Source organism: Rana temporaria, chromosome 3, assembly GCF_905171775.1.
Source record: "Rana temporaria chromosome 3, aRanTem1.1, whole genome shotgun sequence".
In the NCBI taxonomy this organism is placed as follows: Eukaryota; Metazoa; Chordata; class Amphibia; order Anura; family Ranidae; genus Rana; species Rana temporaria.
The window spans coordinates 99,881,134-99,905,437 of record NC_053491.1 but is presented as its reverse complement, the minus strand read 5'-3'; the positions used below and the strand labels follow the sequence as shown (position 1 = coordinate 99,905,437).

At 44.1% G+C, this 24,304-nt stretch overlaps 1 protein-coding gene across 1 annotated transcript; it reads right to left on the bottom strand.

Annotated features, from left to right (window-relative positions):
* On the bottom strand, nt 1-22,975 carry IDH3A (isocitrate dehydrogenase (NAD(+)) 3 catalytic subunit alpha). Its single transcript, XM_040343090.1, has 11 exons — nt 22,869-22,975; nt 16,767-16,826; nt 16,595-16,678; nt 12,861-12,975; nt 12,599-12,786; nt 9,585-9,718; nt 9,235-9,337; nt 9,038-9,102; nt 3,691-3,775; nt 1,335-1,487; nt 1-953 (listed from the first exon to the last, which is right to left on the bottom strand). The coding sequence occupies exons 1-11, from the start codon at nt 22,893-22,895 to the stop codon at nt 870-872; spliced, it is 1,098 nt and encodes a 365-aa protein (XP_040199024.1). The 5' UTR covers nt 22,896-22,975; the 3' UTR covers nt 1-869.
* Nucleotides 22,976-24,304: the final 1,329 nt, after the last annotated feature.

Sequence of the window (24,304 nt, the reverse complement as noted above, 5' to 3'; positions counted from 1 at the left end):
TGAGCTCTTTGGAACACCCAGCACATTTAATGTATTTCCTTTAGAAACAAGTGCAAAAAGAAAAATGAGCCATTCAATGAAAGTACAAGGCAGTTTCACTCACAGATATACAATAAATAGAGCTTTCAAAAAGAAAAAGATTAAGGCAAGACATGACAAGACATTCATAGAGCTGGGTTGAGATTTGGACTGTGCTTTCTTATCACAGAACAATGTGCTGCAGCACCCCCTGGCGGTGGATTTAAAAACTGAACAGGTTAGCTAAACCACAACTTGGGAATATGAGAATACATTTCATGTTTTACTCAGGTGAAATGGATAGGATATTGAAAAATAATGAAAAATAGAGGACTTGTTATAGAGACACAGCATATTCAAGGAGTGTTTGGTTTACATGAATGGAACCATTACTTAAAGATATGATTAAATGAAGCAATTGTACAACAATAATATATGGTATTGCGACGATATATTATACAAAATGTGTAATTTACTTGAAGCTAATCATTTTACTAAACACAGCTTTGAAAAGCCTGCAGTACATACTGTAGCTTGTCTCCTGAAGAGCATGTTGACCAGAAAGGCAATGACAAGACAAAACAGGTAAGAAGTTACAGTATTATAGGAGAAGTCCGATATGTAGGCAGACTATTCTGTTCTTATGTGGCTTTCTAATTTGCCTGCAAGGTTCAATTTGGATGTGGCATGTTTCTTTAGTAGAGTGGCCTCCAGCACATTGCCCTGCATACTCGTATACCATGTCTCGTCTAAGGGGAAAAAGACACTGTTCAATTAAGTCGGGATGAGCATTATATGATGTGCGTGTGATGTCAGCAGGCCGGGCTGGAGACTGAAACCAGCAAAGTAAATTAGTCGCTGTCCCGTATCCTTTGGCAGATCTCATCTGTAAACTCTGAACACTTAGAGTTTCCACCCAAATCTTTAGTTAAAGTCTGTAACAAAGAAATGGTAAAATGAAAAACAGTTTTGTTAAATGTCTCTACCTATATCATACAAATTAAAGCAGTTACTCAAGACAAATCTCTAAGGGCTCATTTACAGCCGAGTTGCCCAACGCAGTTGCAATGCAAAGACAAGACAAGACAAAAAGCCTTGGTTTGTCTGGGGTCTGTCTGCACAAATGTGCATTGGTAAATGTTACAATAATATGATGCAGGCATAAATACCCAACTCACTACAACACAAGGTATCGTGTCACAATGGCTGCTGTGCAATGCACTATAATGACACATTGTAGCACATATGAATAATACATCTATATATGATGGGCTCCTGCTGGTGTGAATGGGCCCATAAAAGAACTCGGCACCTACCTTTCTAGATTTAATGGTGTCATAGCATGCAGTCTCTATCTTGAGTCCATGTTCCTGCAGCCCCATGTGCCGGAGCATCATGACTGCACTCAGTAGTAAAGCAGTAGGATTAGCCAAGTCCTTCCCAGCTATATCTGGAGCAGTGCCATGAACCTAAACAGGACCATAAGAAAAAGTAAAATTAGCCTACTATTTCTAAACCTCAAGGATGATATTTATTTTAAGCCCATTACCTGTAACTTATTAAAGAATTAGCCAAAAGCTGCTCCTTTACTCAGTTATGGGTAATTGGCAACTATTAAGGTCTACAGGAGACCTACCCACACAGATCAGTATTTTGACTCCTACCACCCACTAAAACCCAACTGGAAATTATTAGGACAGAGTCTAAAGACAAAGTAGAGAGACTTCTCAGGAATGCCATGAAAGTTTGTGGGTACCCAGAGAGGGCTTTCATTAAAACATCCACAAGACCAAGCAATAAATCTGGACTATCAAACATAGGGGAAAAGCAGAACACACCAATCATATAGTCATCCCACATGAAGCTGGAGTGTTGGAAAACTTCAGAAGGATCTTCTAACAAACATTGCATACTTGGGTCCTTCAAACCCAGCAATACAATGATACAAAAGCTTGTACACCCTTAGAAGCAAAGTAACTTTGTATTCCTTAGTACATTGCACTGCATATACAAAGACCTGTCACATTAGGGAGACAAAACAACCTCTCGCCCAACATAGGAGGGCAAATTCTACAGGCCAAAACTCAGTTTTCCTACACCTTAAAGGAAAAGGGACAATATTTCAATGACAGTGAAGTGCACAATTTGAACAGAGAGGACAACTGGTGTGCAAGAGGTATGAAAGAGGTCATTAACATAATAATTAACCACTTAAGACCTTTAGGCAGCTAAAGGACCCAGACAGTTTTTGCGATTCGGCACTGCGTTGCTTTAACTGACAATTGCGCAGTAGTGCGACGTGGCTCCCAAACAAAATTGGCGTCCTTTTTTCCCACAAATAGAGCTTTCTTTTGGTGGTATTTGATCACCTCTGCGTTTTTTTTTTTTTTTTTTGCGCTATAAACAAAAATAGAGCGACAATTTTGAAAAAAAATGCAATATTGTTTACTTTTTGCTATAATAAATATCCCACAAAAATATATATTTTTTTTTCTCAGTTTAGTCCGATACGTATTTTTCTACCTATTTTTGGTAAAAAAAAAAAAAAAAAAAATCGCAATAAGCGTTTATCGGTTGGTTTGCGCAAAATTTATAGCGTTTACAAAATAGGGGAGAGTTTTATTGCATTTTTTTTTTTGTACTACTAATGGCGGCGATCAGCGATTTTTTTCGGGACTGCGACATTATGGCGGACACTTCGGACAATTTTTGGGATCATTGTCATTTTCACAGCAAAAAATGCATTTAAAATGCATTGTTTACTGTGAAAATGACAATTGCAGTTTGGGAGCTAACCACAAGGGGGCGCTGAAGGGGTTATGTATGACCTCATCTGTGTTTCTAACTGTAGGGGGGTGTGGCTGTAGGTGTGACGTTATTGATTGTGGTTCCCTATATAAGGGAACACACAATCGATGACGGCGCCACAGTGAAGAACGGGGAAGCTGTGTTTACACACAGCTCTCCCCGTTCTTCAGCTCCGGGGACCGATCGCGGGACTCCAGCGGCGACCGGGTCCGCGACCCACGGCTGGGCACTTAAAGAGGACGTACCTGTATGTGCCCAGCTGTGCCATTCTGCCGACGTATATGTGCAGGAGGCGGTCCTTAAGTGGTTAAACAACTCTCCCTGAATGGGATGGAGGCCTTCATCACTATCTTTCTTCACATATATCATTATAACATCTCTGCTCCTGTGATTTGGCAATTCAAACTTTTAGCCATGTAAATCAAGGAACACCTATGCTGGCTTCCTGCCACCAACAATGAAGTTATGCAACTAGAACTTTGTGGCACTACAACTTTCACATCTCCCATCTTTTTCCTGGACAATCAGGATTTCCACAATCCATGGGGACTGGATTAAAGTGTCCTACGGTGTGAAAAGAAATGTTGGGGAATCTTCCTGACACTCTAGAAAACTGAAGTGGCCTGGTAAGTTGGGAATTGTCTTCAACTTTACAGACCAAATCCAGCCGAGTGTTATTAATACTAACTGTACATAATCAGGTATCTTGTGTGAGAATTCTGTTTCAAATGCATGCCATTGTTTAGGTACAGTGCTGGGTGAATATGCAGGTTGGCATGTTCTTTTCTATGGGCCAACCTTTACCATCTACAGCTTGGCACAGGTTCATACTGTATCTTATAACTGAAACACAGTTGTACTTACCGACTCGAAAATCGCTACCCCATTAGCACCAATATTTCCACTTGGCGTTACTCCCAACCCTCCAATCAGACCGGCACACAAATCACTTAAAAAAAAAAAAAAAGGAAACAAAAAACAAAAACATTAGACGTCAAGGACTGCTTACTTCCTTAAACATTTGACAATGTTTTACCTCTACCAACAGGTAGAGGTAAACAATGACTGGCCGATTTACTCGCTAGCTAGTAATACCCATCAGGGAGCTCCATTATCAACATCTGTCCAACCGACAACTAAAGCGGATCTTCACCCTGCATATGATCATTCCTCCTCCAGTCCTCTGCTCAATATGGGATCTTTTTTTTTTACTTTTTTACTCCTTTATTGACTTTTTTTATGAATTTGACCTGACCCTGCCAACCTCCACCCCTTTTCACATCATTCGCCTAGGTGATGCCCTGTTCCCCCTTTGCCTCCCGGGATATGAACATCACCTATCCCAGTAGGCAAAGCCTTTCATTCAGTAAAAGAGGAGGGGGCGGTCCTAGCGGGACATCATCAAGAGAAGTGTCGGTTAAACCCGGAACAGCAGGCAGCCTTCCTATGACGTCATGGCGATGCAGGATCAAAACACTGCCAGAAGAGAGGAGGATCCCCTGGATGAAGTTAATGGCAAAGAAAAAAAAAAAAAAACACGCAACGGCGTGTGGAGGATGAAAAAACACTAAAGTAGTCAGGGAGAGTATGACTAACTGGTTGAAATGCCACAACAGAGGTACAGGGCAAAGAACACAGCTGCTGTGGTATCACTACAGGATTCAAGTCACCGATGATAGGATGGAAATTTCTACCCTATAATTTGACAATTCACATGTTTAGCCATGTAAAGTTGCCATTTACCACCTGAAGTAATTATAACGTCTTGTTTTTGTTTTGTTAAAAATAGCAAAACAAGTCATACTTATCTGCACTGTGTAGTGGATTTGCACAGGGCAGCCTGGATCCTCCTCTTCTCGGGTCCCTCCCTCCTGGCGAGTGCCCCCACAACAAGCAGCTTGCTATAGGGAAACCCAAGACAAGTACATCTAGGGCCAATTCACACAGGGCGGTGACCACCATTTTTGCACACTAGAAAACACAGGTCACTGCTAGGACATACAGAAAACAACAGTTTTTAATGTGTCCTATTCACACTGAAACACAGCCTGGAGCTGTGCTGCAGTGATCTGTGATAAAATGTAGACATGCGTTTTATCGCAACGCAATGGACAGGACCATATGTCACTGGACAGCAGTACAACGCACCACGCTGCTGTACAGTGATACACATCAAGTGTCACTTTTGTGCACTTCAAAATTATTAGGAAAAAATATAAAGAAAAAGAAAAAAGGAGCTGTGTGATGCGCTGAATTGCACACCACACAGTACCCTAATGTCGGCTCACTGTAGCAGTAACGGACAGCTGCTCATCTGTATACCTCTGCGGTTTACTGCGCTGCAACTGTATATGTGTGAACAGGACCTCTCTCTCTCCATTATATATATATATATATATATTTTTTTTTATATAGCATAACTTATACGTCACAATAAAAAACCAACAAAAAGAAAAAAGTTGAGGATGAAGGAAGATTGTTCAAGGAACATTACTACTCAGATCGGTACATTATCTATATCAGTGATTGCTAATCTGATCTGCCCATCATCGTTAATCTATTTTGTGTGTGGTCCAAGACAATTCCTTTTCTTTCAGTGAGGCCCAGGAAGATCAAAAGGTTGGACAGCCCTGACTTAAGAGAACGGGCAAGGGTAGAAATATGGAAGACACGATTGAAGATTTGTTGAATTGGTGCAAAGCCTGGGCCTGTCATAATTCTAACATTAATAAAAGGGCAACCCTTTTGGTGGGAAGGTTAGATCTATAAGGCTTTTAAGCTGCATGTAGATGGATCGAAATTCAGCAGGGACTGAGCTGGAGCGAATTTCGAACCATCTCCATTCCCGTTTGACAGATGTTGATCTAATGATTGACTTCTGTCAAATGGGACTCAGGGCTCGACAAATCCTGGTCGCCAGGGCGACTAAAAATTTTTTTTTTGTGAGCTGGCGCCATCTGGTGGTGAGCCGTTGGTATTACAAGTTATTACCACCAGATGTGTAAGCTGGCGCCATCTGGTGGTGGCTGTTGGTATTACAAGTTAAGCATTACAAGTTAAACAGCAATTCTAATGTCATTTTTCACTATTTTCACTGCCATCTTCTTCCCTCTAATTAGAACCCCCAAACATTATATATATTTTTTATCCTAACACCCTAGAGAATAAAATGGCGATCGTTGCAATACTTTGTCATGCCGTATTTGCGCAGCGGTCTTACAAGCGCACTTTTTTTTGGGAAAAAATTACACTTTTTTTTAATTAAAAAATAAGACAACAGTAAAGTTATCCCCATTTTTTTTTAATATTATGAAAGATAATGTTACGCCGAGTAAGTTCATACCCAACATGTCACGCTTTAAAATTGCGTCCGCACGTGGAATGCCGACAAACTTTTACCCTTTAAAATCTCCATAGGCGACGTTTTCAAAAATCTACAGGTTGCATGTTTTGAGTTACAGAGGAGGTCTAGGGCTAGAATTATTGCTCTCGCTCTACCAATCGCGGCGATACCTCACATGTGTGGTTTGAACACCATTTACATATGCGGGCGCTACTCACATATGTGTTTGCTTCTGCGCACAAGCTCGTCGGGACGGGGTGCGTTTTCTGGCTCCTAACTTTTTTAGCTGGCTCCTAGAGAACTGTACTCACATGATCCAATTCTGTTTCTTGTTTTTATGCATTTGATATATGGTGATTTATGCACCGCATTTCTTTTTTTTTTAATAACATTTCTATTTTCTCATATTCTGTTATCCATTAGTTAAAGTCCAATAGTACACTCATCGGGGGGTACTCTATACACAATTTCTCACACCGGGATATTGGCAACCTTTGGGTCCATCTAGGTGGATTCTTACATATAATGTGGACATAGATGGAAAAATAAACTGACAGAGCCTGTAAACACTTTCAGACACCATCTAAAATTAAGAAGGCTCATTATATTGGAACACCAGGAAACATATTTTTTATGTTTTCTAGGTAAAGCCTAGTTTTTAATGCCAAGTAGACGACATCTGGAGTGCTGATGGGGATGCTAAAAAAATTGTTGTTTTATTCATGCTGGGTTTATGGTCAGCTTTGATCTTCAAGCTGCTAGGAGTTCTGCCACTCATATTGTGATCATAGTGGGTGGGTCACTCACTCCACACCCATTTGAAAAAAAAAAATTTGCATGCATTTCATTCTGTGGTTGGACAAGGGGGGAATATAACATTCACCAACCCCTCCATTAACAGAATACCTTGTATTCCAGGAAAATACAAACATTATCCAAATGGACAAGAACGAGCGACCCTGAGCAACATCAGTGCTGAGCTGAAAGGTCAAACCTGACAGTAGTATCAGACAATACAAGTGTGTTTTTTTTTACCTTCCCAGCAGCCCTACCCGGATGAAGTATGCCAAGAATTGGAGGTAACTAAACTGGTTTCAGGCAAACATCAAATATATATATAAAAAAATTCCTGGAGCTCCACTTTATGTGAGCCCATGGTAAAAAACACACCTCCATGGTGCGAGTAACAGCCTGCTATCCCAAACTGGCTGTGGCTCTAACCCCTCTAATGCTATATGCCTTACTACTGGTTGTTGGAGCCACATATCACTGTAATTCAATAGTAAATCAAAAAGGGGCTGGTCCACAGCTAGTGACCAGGGAACCATTTGGTACCTGTGCTGTGGATTTAGAGGTGAAGGGGCATTACCCTGGGGATCAGATGGGATGAGCAGTCACCTAAGGGTGCTTGCTATTCATTGTATTTAGGAATTAAAAATCAAAATACTAATCACAGATTTGTTTTAGGCAATATAAATCAGGCTGGGGAACCATCTTGTTGGCATCTCCAGGTTATAAAACCTTGGACTGATGGTTAATAAAGCCTAAAGAGAGATGAATGCTGCTTTTGACTGGGAAGCCAATAGCTAAAATGTGTTATAACTCTGAAAACTAATATAATTGAAAGAAAAATAAAGAAAAACTGTGGATGTAAAAAATCCCAGCAAATGAGAGCCCATTCGCAACACAGCTTAAGTTGCTGTGCAAATAATGCATGTGCACATGTGGGTGCTTTACTAGGCACTGCAACCACTTTTAACACAGATCACAGTGGTTTTTATATCTTATTATGTTATTATGTGCTGCAGCATGTTACAAAGCATTACAGCGCCCTAAGGCGATATAACGCTAAAAATAGCGCCTGCAGAGCGCCTAGAAAGTGCCTCTCGTTTTACTCATATGTGAAATCACGAGGGCTTTTACACTAGAGTGGTGCGCTAGCAGGACGGTAAAAATAAAGTCTTTGAGGCGCTGTAGGAGCGGCAAAGCACTGCTGCAGTGGCGCTTTGCAGGCGGTTTCAATCCTTTTTCGGCCGCTAGCGGGGGTTAAAAGCACCCCGCTAGCAGCCAAAGAGCAGCTCAAAAACGGTAAACAGCGGTGCTTTACCGCCAATGCCCACGACGCCCCAGTGTGAAAGTAGCCTAAATGAGGTGTGTAGAAATGCAATGTGTCCAACTGTAAAAAAAAATTAAAACTGTATATAGGTTGTCAAAGTATCACAGTTTGAGGATGTGTTTATCATTTTAGGAAAACCTCTGTCAGAAATGTATAAATATATTTTGCAGAACTCCACATTTTGCCCACAAATTTTCAGAAGACAATAAGTTCTAGCTTCAAATAATTTTTATTTTATTGGTACATATAACCATAAGATTACAGTTGCCCAATCTAGCCAGTTTTGTGATCTTACGTCTTTAGGACACCCCTGACCAACAGTGGCATCTGTCCGGTGGAACAATTGGCCATATCTTAAAAAGGATCTGTCTCTCCCCCTTCAGAAAATGTGTTGCATTTTGTGAAAACAATGCAAGGAGTGTTGTGAATGGATGAGAGGATATGGAGGGTGGTTGTCAGAACTCCTTCAATGTTAGAATGAAGGCAGTTAACACATGCAGTCTTAGAAGTTCAGTACTGTGAAGAGGACCCAACTTCAAGAAAGAGAACATTTCCATAGTAAAAAACAGTCACCAGGCACAGTTTCATTACAGGTAAGTTATGTGATTGAAACTCGCCCCCCCTCCAAAAAAAGAAATATATTTTAACTAAACTACAACTTGAAAAAGGAATCAATTTGTAGTAGAAGTATAACACATGAACCTATACTCTGCAATATCCTTATGATGCCCTGGAAGTGTACTAAAACTAACCTTAAGATATCACCATACAAGTTCGGCATGACGAGTACATCAAATTCTGTGGGGTCCTGGACCATCTGTGAATTTAGAAACAAAGGCGGATTAGAAAAAGCAAACAAGAGGAATAGAACAGCACCCGGGTATTAAAGTGGTTAAAAAAAATATATATAGGTATAAAGGGTTTTTTAGTTTAGCACATTTTATCTTACATTGAGGCACACTGTGTCCAAGTACATTTCATTAAACTTTATGTCCTTGTAGTTCTCTGCAACTTCTCTGCAATTCTTCAGAAAAAGCCCATCAGACATCCTCCTGAGAACCAAGCATAAAAGAGAAGTGAGCAAATGGTACACAAGTATAATTGCCTCCAAAAACAATGGAGTTCACATATTGTTCAGAACATTTCATAGACCAATTATAGAGGGTCACATAGTACTTCTACTGCAACAGTTCACATTTATAAAATAGAAGATGGAGGGTAAAAGCAAAGATGACATTTCAGTTATTTCAAGAATGCAAAATAAGAGATTTGCTAATCTGCTCTGTACAAAGAACTCACATGATATTGGCTTTGTGAACTGCAGTCACCGTGCTTCTTTGGTTACTCCTGGCATACTCAAAAGCAAATTCTGCAATCCTGCGGCTGGCTTGCTCTGTAATTAGCTTAATGCTTTGCACTACTCCTTCCACAATCTGCAATGCACAAACACAAAACTTCAGGTAACTACTTTACAGGTCTATATGAAAGATATAGAAACATCTGATATCAATTGTTGATGTGTAAGGATGAGCTCTGGTGTGTTCGCATAGAACACGTGCAGAGCCCGCCAGGAAGTGTGCACGGCGCTGTGCTAATCACAGCCAGGGAGACATTGTCCCGATGCTTGGCTGCAGAGATCGTGAAATGTCTCCCTGGCTGTGATTAGTGCAGCGCCGTGCACACTTCCTGGTGGGCTCTGCACGTGTTCTATGCGAACACACCAGAGCACATCCTTATTGATGTGTGATCATGATCAGTGGCGAGTTCAGGAGTGTTCTGACAGGAGTCTGAACCCACCTGAGATATCCCACTGGGAAGCTGCCAAATCCAATCAAAAGGTAGCAGAGACATTCCACATCCCACAGCCACAAGTATGTATGCTCCTTGCATACGTGCAGCTGCAGGGTGGGGGGTGCCATTGTCGCCTAAGATTGCCTGTTTTCTTCGAAAGTTTACTAGCGGGATATCTCAGGCAGGTTTGAATTTGTGTCTGAACACTCCTGAGCTCATCCCAAATCAAGATGGCTGATTAAACCACATCATTGAAATAAGATGGTGCCTGGTTCTAATAGCTGAGTGGTTCCTGGTGGGGTTTAGCGCCACTCCCTGTGTAAAGCTCTGTAGCAGAATGTACTTCGAATGCTTAACATTGTTGTTACAGGCAACAACTCAAAATCTCCAATGTCATTAGTATTTTCTTTGAGCTTCAGAAGCCATCTTGGTATCAAACAGAACTCATCCAGCTCTAACTAGCAGCAGCAGATCATGTACTGCAAGTCAATATCAACAGATGACTATCACTACTTCGTTATCTGTTACTGCAAAAGTTCATGAGTCTACCGAATTATTATAATCCTGTGTCCCATGAAGGAAGGTAAAATTGATACAAAATATGCCTTATTAAACAAACCAAAAAAAAGTCCTCTCTTCCGAGACAGAGAAAAAAAATTCCAACAAGCCCATTCGGCAGAAGTAGACTGACTTCTGTTGAGTGGAAATGGCCACACGGATTGAAATTCTTCCCAATGAACCGGACGCATTTCAGTCAAAATATAGCCAGCTTTGCAAAATCAGCCATCAGGATAATTAAATAAATAAAAAGTGGGGGTTAAGAGATAAGAAAAGAAAGGGGGGGGCATCAGGAAGAGGTATTCATCAGGGGGGTGAACCAGGTCCATTCTTTTTAATTGTAATTAGAACAACAGGGCATCAGGGGAATCTTCCCAGAACTGTCTAAACAAGGTAGACCTGTTCATGCATTCCTGGTTGAAGGTTGAGCCACACATCCTGTATAAATCCGGAATGGGAGAGTCAAGAAAATCCAGCAAGGCGACAAATGAAAAAAGCTGTCCATGGATTCCAAAACTTTCCTTCTGGTGATAGAACGAGGCAGCAAGGGCCTCCATCTGTCAAATTTGATTTACTTTGGAGAACCATGATAATGGGGGATGCCACATTGTGAACATGCAAGCCTGAGTTAGGAAGTGAACAGTCAGCCATTTCAGTCAGCCAATTTGCAGCATTTCAGAAATGGCATAAGTGGTAAGAGGACAATGCATTAATAGGCAGTCAGTGAGATTTGGTTTTTCCAACTGAGACAGCCATCGTGATCAGGTAGGATATGCATAGGGCTGAACCTGCCCACTTCCATGAGACATTTAAAGTGTCTATTGGCAGAGCATGCAGTGAATTCTGGGGCTCCCAATACTGGGGTCATAAGTCAGAGTTTTGGAAAGGTCACAGTTAATGGGAAAGTTGAGGAAATAACCCAAAAGCGTAGCTCAGACGTCAGATGTATTCTTAGAGAGTTCAAAAGATGGGATGGGAGCCACGGAGACAAGACAATGAAACCAGAGAGCATTCCTGTCCTCATTCACATTGAGTTGAGCGCACCTATTTATTATGTGTGATAGCTGTGTGATAGCTGTGACATTGGAGGATGTGTTGTAATTTGTCTTCCCATATGAAACCAAGAAGTAGGAAATGCAAGTTGGTGAAGAACATGGGGGATTGATATGGGCAGTGTTTGAATCAGATTTGGCGTCTAAGACAGAGTTATCATTTTAAATGCACTACTCCAAAGACATGCTAGTAGGTTAATTGGCTTCTGCCTAAAAAAATGGCCCCAGTATATGAATGTGAGTTAGGGACCTTAGATTGTAAGCTCATTGAGGATAGGGACTGATGTGAATGTACAATGTATATGTAAAGCGCTGCGTAAATTGACGGCGCTATATAAGTACCTAAAATAATAATAATACTCCTTGTGAACAAAGTTAGATTCATTGCCCTCCAGCTCTGTAAATTGGAGTGGATCTTGGCAACAAGGAGGTTGAAAAATTTGCCTTGTACAATTTAGCTGGGCCAGGTGCGAGTCTAATGCCCACGTATTTAACCACTGAACAAGCCCACTGAAAACGGAAGGACTGCCTTGGATTTTATACCCTAAAAGGTCAGAGGGAGATGCGGAGTGCTTCTGAATTGGTACAATTTATCTTACAACTCGACAGGTTGACAGTTACACTTACTGAGTGAGCATTGGGGTGTACGGGTGAGGTAGCACTGGACCTTGTTGGTGGTGAGTAGGTCTGTAGCAGTTCAACTCATAGAGGCCCCCTTAAGCATATGAAGATCATGGAGGTGAGTGAAGAGCAGTAAAGTATGAATAGAAAGTTTTAAAACTGCAGCCAGTTGGACAACGATCACTTTATTTGAGTAGGACAACGCATTTTGAAAGATCATTAAACTATATAAAATGAGTGATAGCAAAAGGTTTTTAAAATAGCATAATGAATGCAGCCAAACTGACATACCACGTGTTCAATGCCACTGTATTCTCCCTCAGTGTTTTCCCGAATAGTAACCAGGTCCACATCTGTGTAAGGAGTCTTATAACCCTCCATGGAGACGCAAGGGCGGACATTGGCATACAGATCAAACGTTTTTCTAAGTAACAGGTTCATGGACGGATGTCCAGCAGCAATTGGAGTCTTCAAAGGACCTGGAAAAACATACATGAAATGTCACATACTGCATAGAAATTGTATTAGAGACAGGAGGATAAGAAAGGGTTACCTTTAAGACCCATTTTGTTTTTATCCATAGATTCTTTGGCTTCAGGGGGGATCATCCATTTGCCACCCGGACCCTTAATGGCTGTAACATTTCTCTCTTCCCACTGAATGGGTGCCTGTAAGAGATTCGGTATGAATGGCAGTTACCATGAATTAGGTAATAAAAAGCTGGCATAGAATATAGTAATTATGTTTATAATCTGTTTATTACAAACGCAAATACATTCATTATGTATTTCAAGTTTTACAAAAATGGATTTTTGTTTTTACCTAATTTTATGCGATAAAATTTTTCTATTCTGGGGTTGTGCATGGATGATCCACTTAAAATGTTTAATCGTTTTCTGCATTAGAGGTTATTTATTACATTTTAATTGTGCATGCCCTTCTATTTTTACAAGCTAAACAACAGTATCCCTAAAGAATGTAGATTATCCAGTTGAAGGCCAGGTTTTTTTCTGCCACTTTTTGTTTATACAAAACAAAGTTATTTTGTTTTGCTACAAAGTTACTTAGAACCCTCAAATATATTTTTTAAAGCAGAGGCCCTGGAGAGAATAAATTGGTGGGTTTTGCAATTTTTATGTCACACAATATTTGTGCAACAGCGACAAACTACATAAATTTTACTAACTATAGGCAACACTTTAAAAGACTTTACAAATTACTGCTTTAGGTTTACAGAGGGATTCTAGTGATAGAATTACTGTCCATAATCTGACCTTACCAGGGATACCTCACGTGTGGCACGATCACCGTTTGCATGCGTGAATGATGCATGACTATTAATTAAAAAAAATTTACACTTTTGCTCTAATGCCAACCCCCTCCTCCGCACTTGAAAACATTAAAAACACCAAGATTGTTGTTTTTGCAAAAAATGGCACCATTGACATTCGGGTAAACCAGGAGTGGTGTCATGTCATCGCTTTCAGGTTACCATAGCACTGAATTTACTGTAACTGACCTGCACTAAATATAATAATAGGGTTGTCCGATACCGAGTATTTGCGGGAGTACTCGTACTCCCGCAAATACCGCTGATGCCTAAATAGAATACTCAGCCAAACCCCCCCCCCCCGCCGCCGCTACACTGCATCCCGCCGCTTGGTTAATACGAGCGGGGAACATTAGCTTTCCTTTGAATAGCTGTAGTGTTTCCCGCCGCGCCGCGTATAAACACTCCCCCTTGCTCGGGTGATCTGTCCAATCCCGAGCAAGGGGGAGTGTCTATACGCAGCGCGATGCGAATCATTACAGCTATTCAAATGAAAGCTGTGATGTTCCCCGCACGCTGTTTAACCATGCGGCGCGGCAGCATGCAGGTAAGGGGGGGGGTGGCTGCTTCTAAGGGGGGGACATGGCTGCTTCTAAGGGGGGACATGGCTGCTTCTAAGGGGGGGACATGGCTGCTTCTAAGGGGGGGACATGGCTGCTTCTAAGGGGGGGACATGGCTGCTTCTAAGGGGGGGACATGGCTGCTTATAAGGGGGAGACATGGCTGCTTATAAGGGGGAGACATGGCTGCTTATAAGGGGGAGACATGGCTGCATATGGGGGGGGACATGGCTGCATATGGGGGGGGGGACATGGCTGCATATGGGGGGGGGGGGACATGGCTGCATATGGGGGGGGGGACATGGCTGCATAGGGGGGGGGGGACATGGCTGCATATGGGGGGGGGACATGGCTGCATATGGGGGGGGGACATGGCTGCATCTGGGGGGGGGGGACATGGCTGCATCTGGGGGGGGGGGGGGACATGGCTGCATCTGGGGGGGGGGGGGGACATGGCTGCATCTGGGGGGGGGGGGGGGACATGGCTGCATCTGGGGGGGGGGACATGGCTGCATCTGGGGGGGGGACATGGCTGCATCTGGGGGGGGGGGACATGGCTGCATCTGGGGGGGGGGGGGACATGGCTGCATCTGTGGGGGGGACATGGCTGCATTTGGGGACATATTTAAAAAAAAGTATTGGTATTCGGTATCGGTGAGTAATGGAAAAAAAGTATCTGTACTTGTACTCAGTCCTAAAAAAGTGGTATCGGGACAACCCTAATGTATATAACTGACCTCCACTACCACTGAGCAGGGAGACTTGCTATCGCTGTTGGCTTTGGCTGAACTGGAAATGATGATATTTTATTAAAACACATATTCACATTGAATAGTGCATTCAATGCATTATGCGAGCTGTAGTCAAGGAGGTAAAAACTAAAAAAGCCAAATAGTGGCATGGTGTGCTAACGTGATGACGTCAACACTGCTCTCTGCATCAACAAACTGTGAATGCTATGCATTGTGACATCCTGCACTCACAGTATGTTCTCAGTCTTTGCTTGGTGTCATTCAACCCAGAAGACAACTTGTGCTGGAGTTACTGCGGCAAATAGGGATGTAGGGGAGGTAAAAGGAGTATAACAGCCAGTGCTGCTTTTCTTTTTAATGCTGGAGTACCCCTATATATAAACATCAGCTCAGAGTTGGAATTTGTAGGCCTAATCAATCTGCCCAGCCAAAGCCAAGTCCCTTAACCCAGAAAATGTCTATTCAAGTGCTTGATTTTTTTTTCCTGTGCTGAAGGGGAACCACCTGACATTACAACTGAAAGTGTGTGCACTGAGCTCACCAGCAGTGGGGAAAATGCAGCAGAGGCGGCTCTCTAATTAGGCGGTCGCCTAAGGCCTCACACTCATTTGCCATTAATCAATACTAATGTCTGCGCCATCGGATCTCTCTATCACCTCTCTATTTCTCACCTCCCCCTCCTGCATTGGCTGAATATGTCTGATGGGTGAGGAGGGTGCCCTGGAAATGGTGCTGATCACCAGTGTGTTAGATCCGTGCATTTTCTGCAGCCATTTTTCTTGCTTAAATTGTTTTTCCCATTATGGGCGTGAGTGGGGCCTCATGCCTAAGGCCTCACAAAGCTTAGAGCCGCCTCTCTGCATTGCGGTGAACCAACCCAAACACTATAAGCAGAGTGGGAGCCATGTCAAATATTTGCTACTGCTTCTCATGGCGAGGAGCAATTCAGCTGCAATAGAATGCTGCCCAAAAAGAAAAGTTCATCCAACGTAATGTGAACAGAGCCTAAAACAGAGGGTCATCAGTAGCAACCAATTGTCATTCTGCAATCAATGAAGCACCCCTCATATCTGCAGCTTTCGTGTTGTCAAAAGAAACCCCAATGGAGTCAGAAAGCAGTCAAGTCTATAAATTGCCCATGGGGACCGATGTCAAGGTAAGTCGTGAAAAACATGAATTCCAATTCCCATTTAAAGTGGTTGTAAAAACTTTACAACCACTTTATCCTATAATAAGGCTTACCTGTAGCTACCCAGGATATCTCCTAAACCATCCCTTGTCCCCTGCATGTGTCGATGTCATCGGCACATGCGCACTTAAGCAAACTGAAGAAATGGCATGTATGTGCCGTTGCTTCAGTCCGTGTGCAGTTACCGGCAGCTCCGATACACACGTGCGGGAGTGACGTCATCGCAGCTCCGGATAATCACATCGCCAGAGCCGCGATACCCGGAAGTAACCCCCGGGAGAGCTGTCGCCGGCCGGAGGGGGAGACGAGGATGGCTGCGGGGGCTTTGATGTGAGGCAAGTAATTCATAATGAGCTAGTATGCTATGCATACTAGCTCATTATGCCTTTGTCTTGCAGTTTTTTTTTGTTTTTTTTTAGGGTTTACAATCATTTTAAACAGTATCTTATTACTAACTTTGGCTGCCTCAAAAATCTTCATGACAGCAGAGGAAATCTCTGGCCCAATCCCATCTCCTGGTATCAGAGTGACTGTCTGCATCTGTAGATGAGAAATATAAAGAGGAAAATAAGAACTGATGTATGTACAAGGATTTACAAACACATTCATCGGTGCAATGCATGCTTACATTGCTGGAAAAGGCTCTGGCTCCATTTTGGTTATTGACTGCTCCAGTCAAGCGACTGATCTGTTCAAAATATCAGAACACAAAATTAGCCATTACATGGACATGGTACACAGCTCAATACAGATCAGGAGAGAGCTCATTATATTCCAGGTATTTCATATTTATCAAACAAATCTTCAACAGACGTACATCAGATGGAACTAAAAATAGTAACAATAAAAGAGCTGTAGTACAATTCTGGGAGAATCGTAAAAGAGAACTAAACCCTCCTATCATTTTCAGCCAAGAAATCTGCCATCTTGCCCTCTGTTTGATCTTCAACTGCCATGATGCTTCACATGTCATCAGTTAGGCTGCATTCACACCTCAGGCATTTGATGGTTTGACAGTTTGATTGAGAGTACCAGCAATGTGACAGTTACATTCCCGACACTTAACATTCTGGGAATGTAACAGTTTTTAAAACTGTTAAATCAATGGGTTTAGTTCCGCTTTAAAGAACATGTCTGGGATGTACACAAGACCTGCCAATGGTGACCATTTTTGGCAAATACGGGTTGCAAGTAGAGGTGCACCGAAATGGAAATTTCAGAAACGAAACGAAACCGAAATAAAAAAAAATGTCAAGCCGAAACGGAAAATTACTTTTTTTTTTATATATAATTGTATGTTAAAACACCACCCCCACCTCCTGCCTCCATCACCTCCTGCCCCCACCACCATCACCTCCTGCCCCTATCACCTCCTGCACCCACCACCCCCACCTCCTGCCACAATCGGCTCTTGTCACCATCACCTCCTGCCAGCATTACCTCACCCACCTCCTGCCACGGTGCCACCATTACCTTCTTCCACCATCACCTCATGCCCCCACCACCTCCTGCCACCACCAGCTTCTTTATTACCTTAAAGCTGGGCTGTACTGGACATGGCTGGGCTGGACATAGCTGGGCTCTGTGCTGTGCTGGACTGTCACTGCTCCGTCCTCTGCCTATGGCGAGTGCACTGCACGAGCCAACGAGTGTCACAGCCAAAGTGTCCCTCCTGACTCGATCGGCTATTCAAAAATGGCACCGGGTGGCGCCATTACGTATCTGCTTATGCGCCGCCCGGCCGATCGGATAGGAGCTTTCCCGAGCCCGAAGCTGGCCGGGCTCGGGAAAGCTTGTATCCGCTCGGTCGGGCGGCGCATAAGCAGATACATAATGGCACCACACAGCACCATTTTTGAATAGCCGATCGAGTCAGGAGGCAGTGACACTTGTTGGCTCGTTCAGAGGACGGAGCCGTGACAGCCCAGCAAACATTTTTTTTTTAAGGGCACCCGATGCCCATATCGGCAATTTTAAAGCTGTTTCGGCATGTCGCCAAAACAGCTGTTTTCGGCCGATATGTATCGGCACCGATATATTGGTGCATCCCTAGTTGCAAGCCTATCACTTAAATTGGTTGTAAACCTCAGACATGAAATAAGAACAAAGCATATCGGTCCATAGTGTGTACTTGTCTCAATTATGAGCAATACATGTAATTTTTGTCTGCTGCTTTGTTCCTCTGCCATCAGCAGGAGTGACTTCTGACATGTTTTTCTGACACCAAGAGAAAAATGGTGTCAGGGGAGGGAGCTCCAGCAAATAAAAACACCCACTGTTAGAGTTGCACGATTCTGGATAAAATGAGAATCATGATGCGCAAGGTAATCAAGGTGCTGGCTCCAACAATTTGAGGAGACAGCCATCCAAAATACGATCCTTGTACTGCCAGCTTAAAGCAACCTCCACTGCCACATTCAGAACTTTAGGGGGGAGCAGGTACATCATTTTGACAGATACCGTTTCCACATCGGGCTCAGATTGGTGCGGCAAACCGAGCCAGAAGTTCGGGCGCCCTCCTTTTCCGCTGGGACACATCACAAGTCTCAGAAGACTACATGCCCATTTACAAGGTGCAGGGTGACTCACGCATGTGCTGTAGAAACAGGCTGAAAAGCCGCAAGGCTTCACTTCTTGACTCCCTTACTACAGATGCCGGCGCCTGCACCCAAAGCCTATTGAAGAGTCAGCTCGTGTGAAAGAACTGCGGGATCCCTGAGCAGGTAAGTGTCCTTATATTAAAAGTTAGCAGCTACTCTGAAGGAGTCTGGAGCTCCTCTTTAAGGGGAGGTTTCCCTGGCTTTACAGGGATTTTCTCTTACTTCCTGTTTTGGCTTTGACAAAAAGTGAAGGGAAATCCCGCTATGGGACCAAGATAGCAAAAAAAAAAAAAACTGACATGTTAGATCATTCCCCCTCTTTATTGAAAAATAAAAGTTTTGGTCTTACTTTAAGAAGTCTCTACCATGCTCAGCTTTATTTTGGGAATGCCTGGAATGTATACAGTGCAATGACAACGCCCAAAGCTAGACTGTATGATAAACATGCCCATACAACAGGGATATGCAATTAGTGGACCTCCAGCTGTTGCCAAACTACAAGTCCCATGAGGCATAGCAAGACACTGACAGCATCAAGCATGACACCCAGAGGCAGAGGCATGATGGGACTTGTAGTTTGGCAACAGCTGGAGGTCCGCTAATTGCATATTCCTGCCATACAATGTCGTATTTCACATGGTGCTCCAGGCGAGATCTGGCTCTGCAATCGCATCTCAGGTGCTGGCACGGCTCATCTCCACCGAAGCAATCAACTGTACCAGCGATGGGCACACGCCGCTCACAGAGATGCAAATAACAATATGCAGCTAAAGGACCAGGCCACTTTTTGCGATTCTGCACTGCGTCGCTTTAACTGACAATTGCGCGGTCGTGCGACGTGGCTCCCAAACAAAATTGACATCCTTTTTTACCCACAAATAGAGCTTTCTTTTGGTGGTATTTGATCACCTCAGCGGTTTTTATTTTTGCGCTATAAACAAAAGTAGAGCGACAATTTTGAAAAAAATTCAATATTTTTTACTATACAAAATATCCCCAAAAATATATATAAAAAAAAAAAGTTCCTCAGTTTAGGCCGATACGTATTCTTCTACATATTTTTGGTATTTAAAAAAAAAAAAAAAATCGCAATAAACGTTTATTGATTGGTTTGCGCAAAAGTTATAGCATTTACAAAATAGGGGATAGTTTCATGGCATTTTTATTAATAATTTATTTTTTTACTAGTAATGGCGGCGATCAGCGATTTTTATCGTGACTGCGACATTATGGCGGACACATCGGACACTTTTGACACTATTTTGGGACCATTGTCATTTTTACAGCAAACAGTGCTTTAAAAATGCACTGTTTACTGTGAAAATGAAAGTGTTCCCTAATGTGTGTTTCTTACTGTAGGGGGGCGCCGCTGGGCATGTGCCTGTCCAGGCCAGTTTTCAGTGCTGTCACACTTGGAATGACAATTGCACGGTCATGCAACACTGTAACCATATGACATTATCATTTTTTTTTTAAAAAGATTTACACAAATCGAGCTTTCTTTTGGTGGTATTTAATTACCACTGTGTTTATTTGTTGCTAAACAAATAATGATATAATAATAATAATAAAAAAAAAAAAAAGACTGAAAATTTTGAAAAAACAAACATTTTTCATAGTTTATTAGAACATTTTTGCAAACAGGTAATTTTTCTCCTTTATTGATGCAGACATCCCAACCTGCAAAAACTTCATTTCAGGGAGGTGGCACACTCATTTCAGGAAGGTGACCCTTCACACCGGTGACGACCCAGTCGACTGGGCACACATCGGGGCATGGGGCACACAGCAGGGTACTGAGCACACATCAGGGCATAGGGCACACAGCGGGGTACTGGGCACACATGAGGACATGGGGCATACATTAGGGCACACAATGGGCATGGGGCCCACAACAGGGCATACATCAGGACACACAGCAGGGCATACAGCTGGGCGTGGGGCACACAGCGGGAGACTGGGCACACAGCGAGGCATGGGGCATACAGAAGGGCACACATCAGGGCATGGGGCACACAGGAGGGCACACAGCAGACATGGGGCACACAGGAGGGCACACAGCAGGCATGGGGCACATCATGGGGCATACATCAGGACACACAGCAAGACATGAGACACACAGCAGGGCATACAGCGGGGCATGGGATACACAGCAGGACACTCGGCATACAGCGGGGCACACAGTCAGGGCCGGTGCTACCACTAGGCAAACTAGGCAGCTGCCTAGGGCGCCCGGCCACTGGTGTTCCTACTCTTTTCTCTTCACAGCAAGCAACTAAGTCGCAACTAAGTCGCTGCTCTGTTCGCACATAGTGTCAGACTGTGCCTGTGTCCTGACTCCCGAATGACTGGAAAGCAAGCTAACATTCATTGATGGGCGCTGGTAGACTGCACTGATGGGCGCTGGTAGGCTGCATTTGATGGGCGCTGGATGCTTCATTAAAAAGATGGGGTATACCCATGCAGGGCAAAGGGGGTGGGGTCAGGGGTGGAGCCAAGGGGGCGGCAAAATAGGGTTTTGCCTAGGGTGTCAAAAATCCTTGCCCCAGCCCTGCACACAGTGTACACTGGTCACACAGCAGGGCAAACAGCAGGGCATGGGGCACACATCACAGCAAGATCCAAGTAGCTATCCGAGTAGCTTCGGAAGTGGGTGTCATTAACTCTCGTGGCATGCTCCTCCCTGTCGGCCCCTCCTCTCTTCTAGTCTGCCCGAGGTGATGATAGATCTGATCCCTACAAAGCGGCGGTCATTTTACCTCTCGTGGCACACTCCTCCCCGCTGGCCCCAGAAGCACCTGTGGTGGACGGGAGGGAAGGAGGGGCCAGCGGGGAGGAGCGTGCCATGAGAGGTCTAAGTGCAGCATGGGGCACCAGCAAGGAGTGCGTCTCCAGATCTCCTGGCTCTGTCCCACCCCCTCCCCTGGCCATAGACAGAAAACAGAGCAGCTCAAGCGGCCTTACTCCATTCGGCTGCCCGGGTTGCTCTGTCTGTAGCTGAGTGAGAGTCCAAGCCGGGAGATCGCCCGGCGCTCGCGGGTGTCCGGGAGCCCGCAGTCAACTACGGGAGACTCCCGTGACTCGCGGGAGACTTGAGAAGTCTGTTGAAGTGTGTGAGGCTGCAATGATAGATGACAAATAATGAGGAGGCACTGGTGGGCACCGATTAGCGGCACTGGTGGGCACCGATTAGCAGCACTGGTGGGCAAATGTTAGGAACTTGGGACCGATGTCCCTTTAACAGAAGCCAGTTATTGGCTTTATTCTTTTCTCCTCAGAAAAAAAAAGCCAATAATCATCTTCCATTTACATTAGGGGGGCGACTGATACCGTTTTTTCAGGGCCGATACCAATTTTCAGGCGCCGATATTCTGTACGACACCTGCCAGCAGATGCAGCATGTCACTTGCCACTGTCTCCTCCTCTGCACGTGGAGTGAGAACACACCGAAGCTCATCCCTAGTACAGTGTATGGCCCCGGTACACACGATGCGAAAATTGTACAAAAAATAAATAAAAAATACCGCTTTCAAAGCGAACGTACGATAATCAGATTGTTAGTACAAAGCTTTTCGAGAGCCGATCACGACAGTTCATCCGATCACACAAGCATGAAAATGATTCTCATATAATACCAGATCGTACAATTTTTCCTTTAATCAGTACAGATGTCATCTGAAAATACAACATATGACATCACTTCCGATTTGTTATTCTGTCGTATGAGAATGTGTCACTTTAGTAAGCTTTTCAGGTTCTATATATGACAAGCATGTAAAAAAAAAGTCTCATTTTCGGATCGTGTGGCAAAGGTCTGACCTTTACTCAGTCACCATATACAAGTGACAATGCACCCTGTATGGGGCCGATAGGGGGCGCCCTGTATAGGGAATACATCCCGGGTTGTCCTTGTCCTCACACAGCTCTCATGGGTGCTCCTCACGCTTCCTTCTAGCCCCGCTACCGTAATTCACCTAGACAGCCCGACCTTGCTATACCAGGTGCCGTACACGCTGCCAGGTACTGCACCGGGCTGCTGTATTGGTCTCTCCCCGGTAGTTCGCCTCCCTCAGCCCAGCACAGGCCGCGTGTCCCCCCCATACACACAGCCCAGCGGCTCCATCACTCACCAATGACCTCCAGCCGCTGCCTGCCATCTTCTTGCGGGAATCTGCGAGGGGGCGGAGCTTTGCACGACGCTTCCAAAAACCCGGAAGTCCCTCCCTGTACAATACCGGAAGTGTCTGTTGCCTAGCTGCAGAGCTGTGTCCTATAGAGATGTCTGTCATTTTGTATCTCATCTTATATATGTATACTGTATATCATACTGTATAAGGCTTGTCAACACGAATGACAAGCTTATGGTTTAAGCATACTGGTGTTGGTTTCCACTAATAATCATGGTGTCTGTTTGTCAACCAAATAGGAGCCTGTCACTGTGTCCATTGGATGCAATGTAACAGATCCTCCTCACAACACTCCTCCCCCCACTACCACTGATACTTTTACTACACTGTGGGCTAGATTCAGGTAGGGGCGCGCATAGTTACGGCGGCACAGCGTATCGTATTTACGCTACGCCGCCGTAAGTTAGCTGTATTCACAAAGCACTTGCCTTCTAAGATACGGCAGCGTAGCGTAAATGGGGCCGGCGTAATTCAAATGTGGATGAGGGGGCGTGTTTTATGTTAATTTTTGGTGACCCGACGTGATTGACGTTTTTCCCGAACGGCGCATGCGCGTCTGTGGAATTTCCCGGTGTGCATTGCTCCAAAGTACGCCGCAAGGACGTCATTGGTTTCGACGTGAACGTAAATTACGTCCAGCCCTATTTGCGAACGACTTACGCAAACGACATAAAGAATTCAAATTTCGACGCTGGAACGACGGCCATACTTAACATTGCGTGCGCCACCTAATAGCAGGAGTAACCTTACGCCGAAAAAGTCTAACGTAAACTACGTAAAAAAATAGCGCCGGGCGTACGTAAATTTGTGAATCGGTGTATCTAGGTCATTTGCATATTCTATGCTGAAAACGACGGAAGCGCCACCTAGCGGCCAGTGTAAATATGCACCCTAAGATACGACGGTGTAAGAGACTTACGCCAGTCGCATCTTAGGCTAATGTCGGCGTATCTTGCTTTCTGAATACAGAAAGAAGATACGCCGGCGCAGATTTGAATTTACGCGGCGTATCTATAGATACGCCGACGTAAATTATCTCTGAATCTAGCCCTCTGTATTCTGCAATTCCTGCGTCACCTCCTCCCCTTACTCCCATCATACAGCGGCCAATCGCAGGGCCTGGCTACTGTCACATGATGAGGGGTCATGAACCCGGTGTAAGCGCCAACACAGAGGTGTAGCTTGAAGCTTACCTGCAGCTACAGATGACAGGGAGGTGACAGGGGCCCCCATTATGACCCCTCAAGCTCTGCTCACCCTCCAACACATACTAACACAGGGATAAGACAAGGCAGCAGGGGAGGTAAGTAAGTATCAGCGGGGTAGGTCTGTCACTCTGATTTGAATAAAGTGATAGATTCACTTTAAACCCTTTTGCT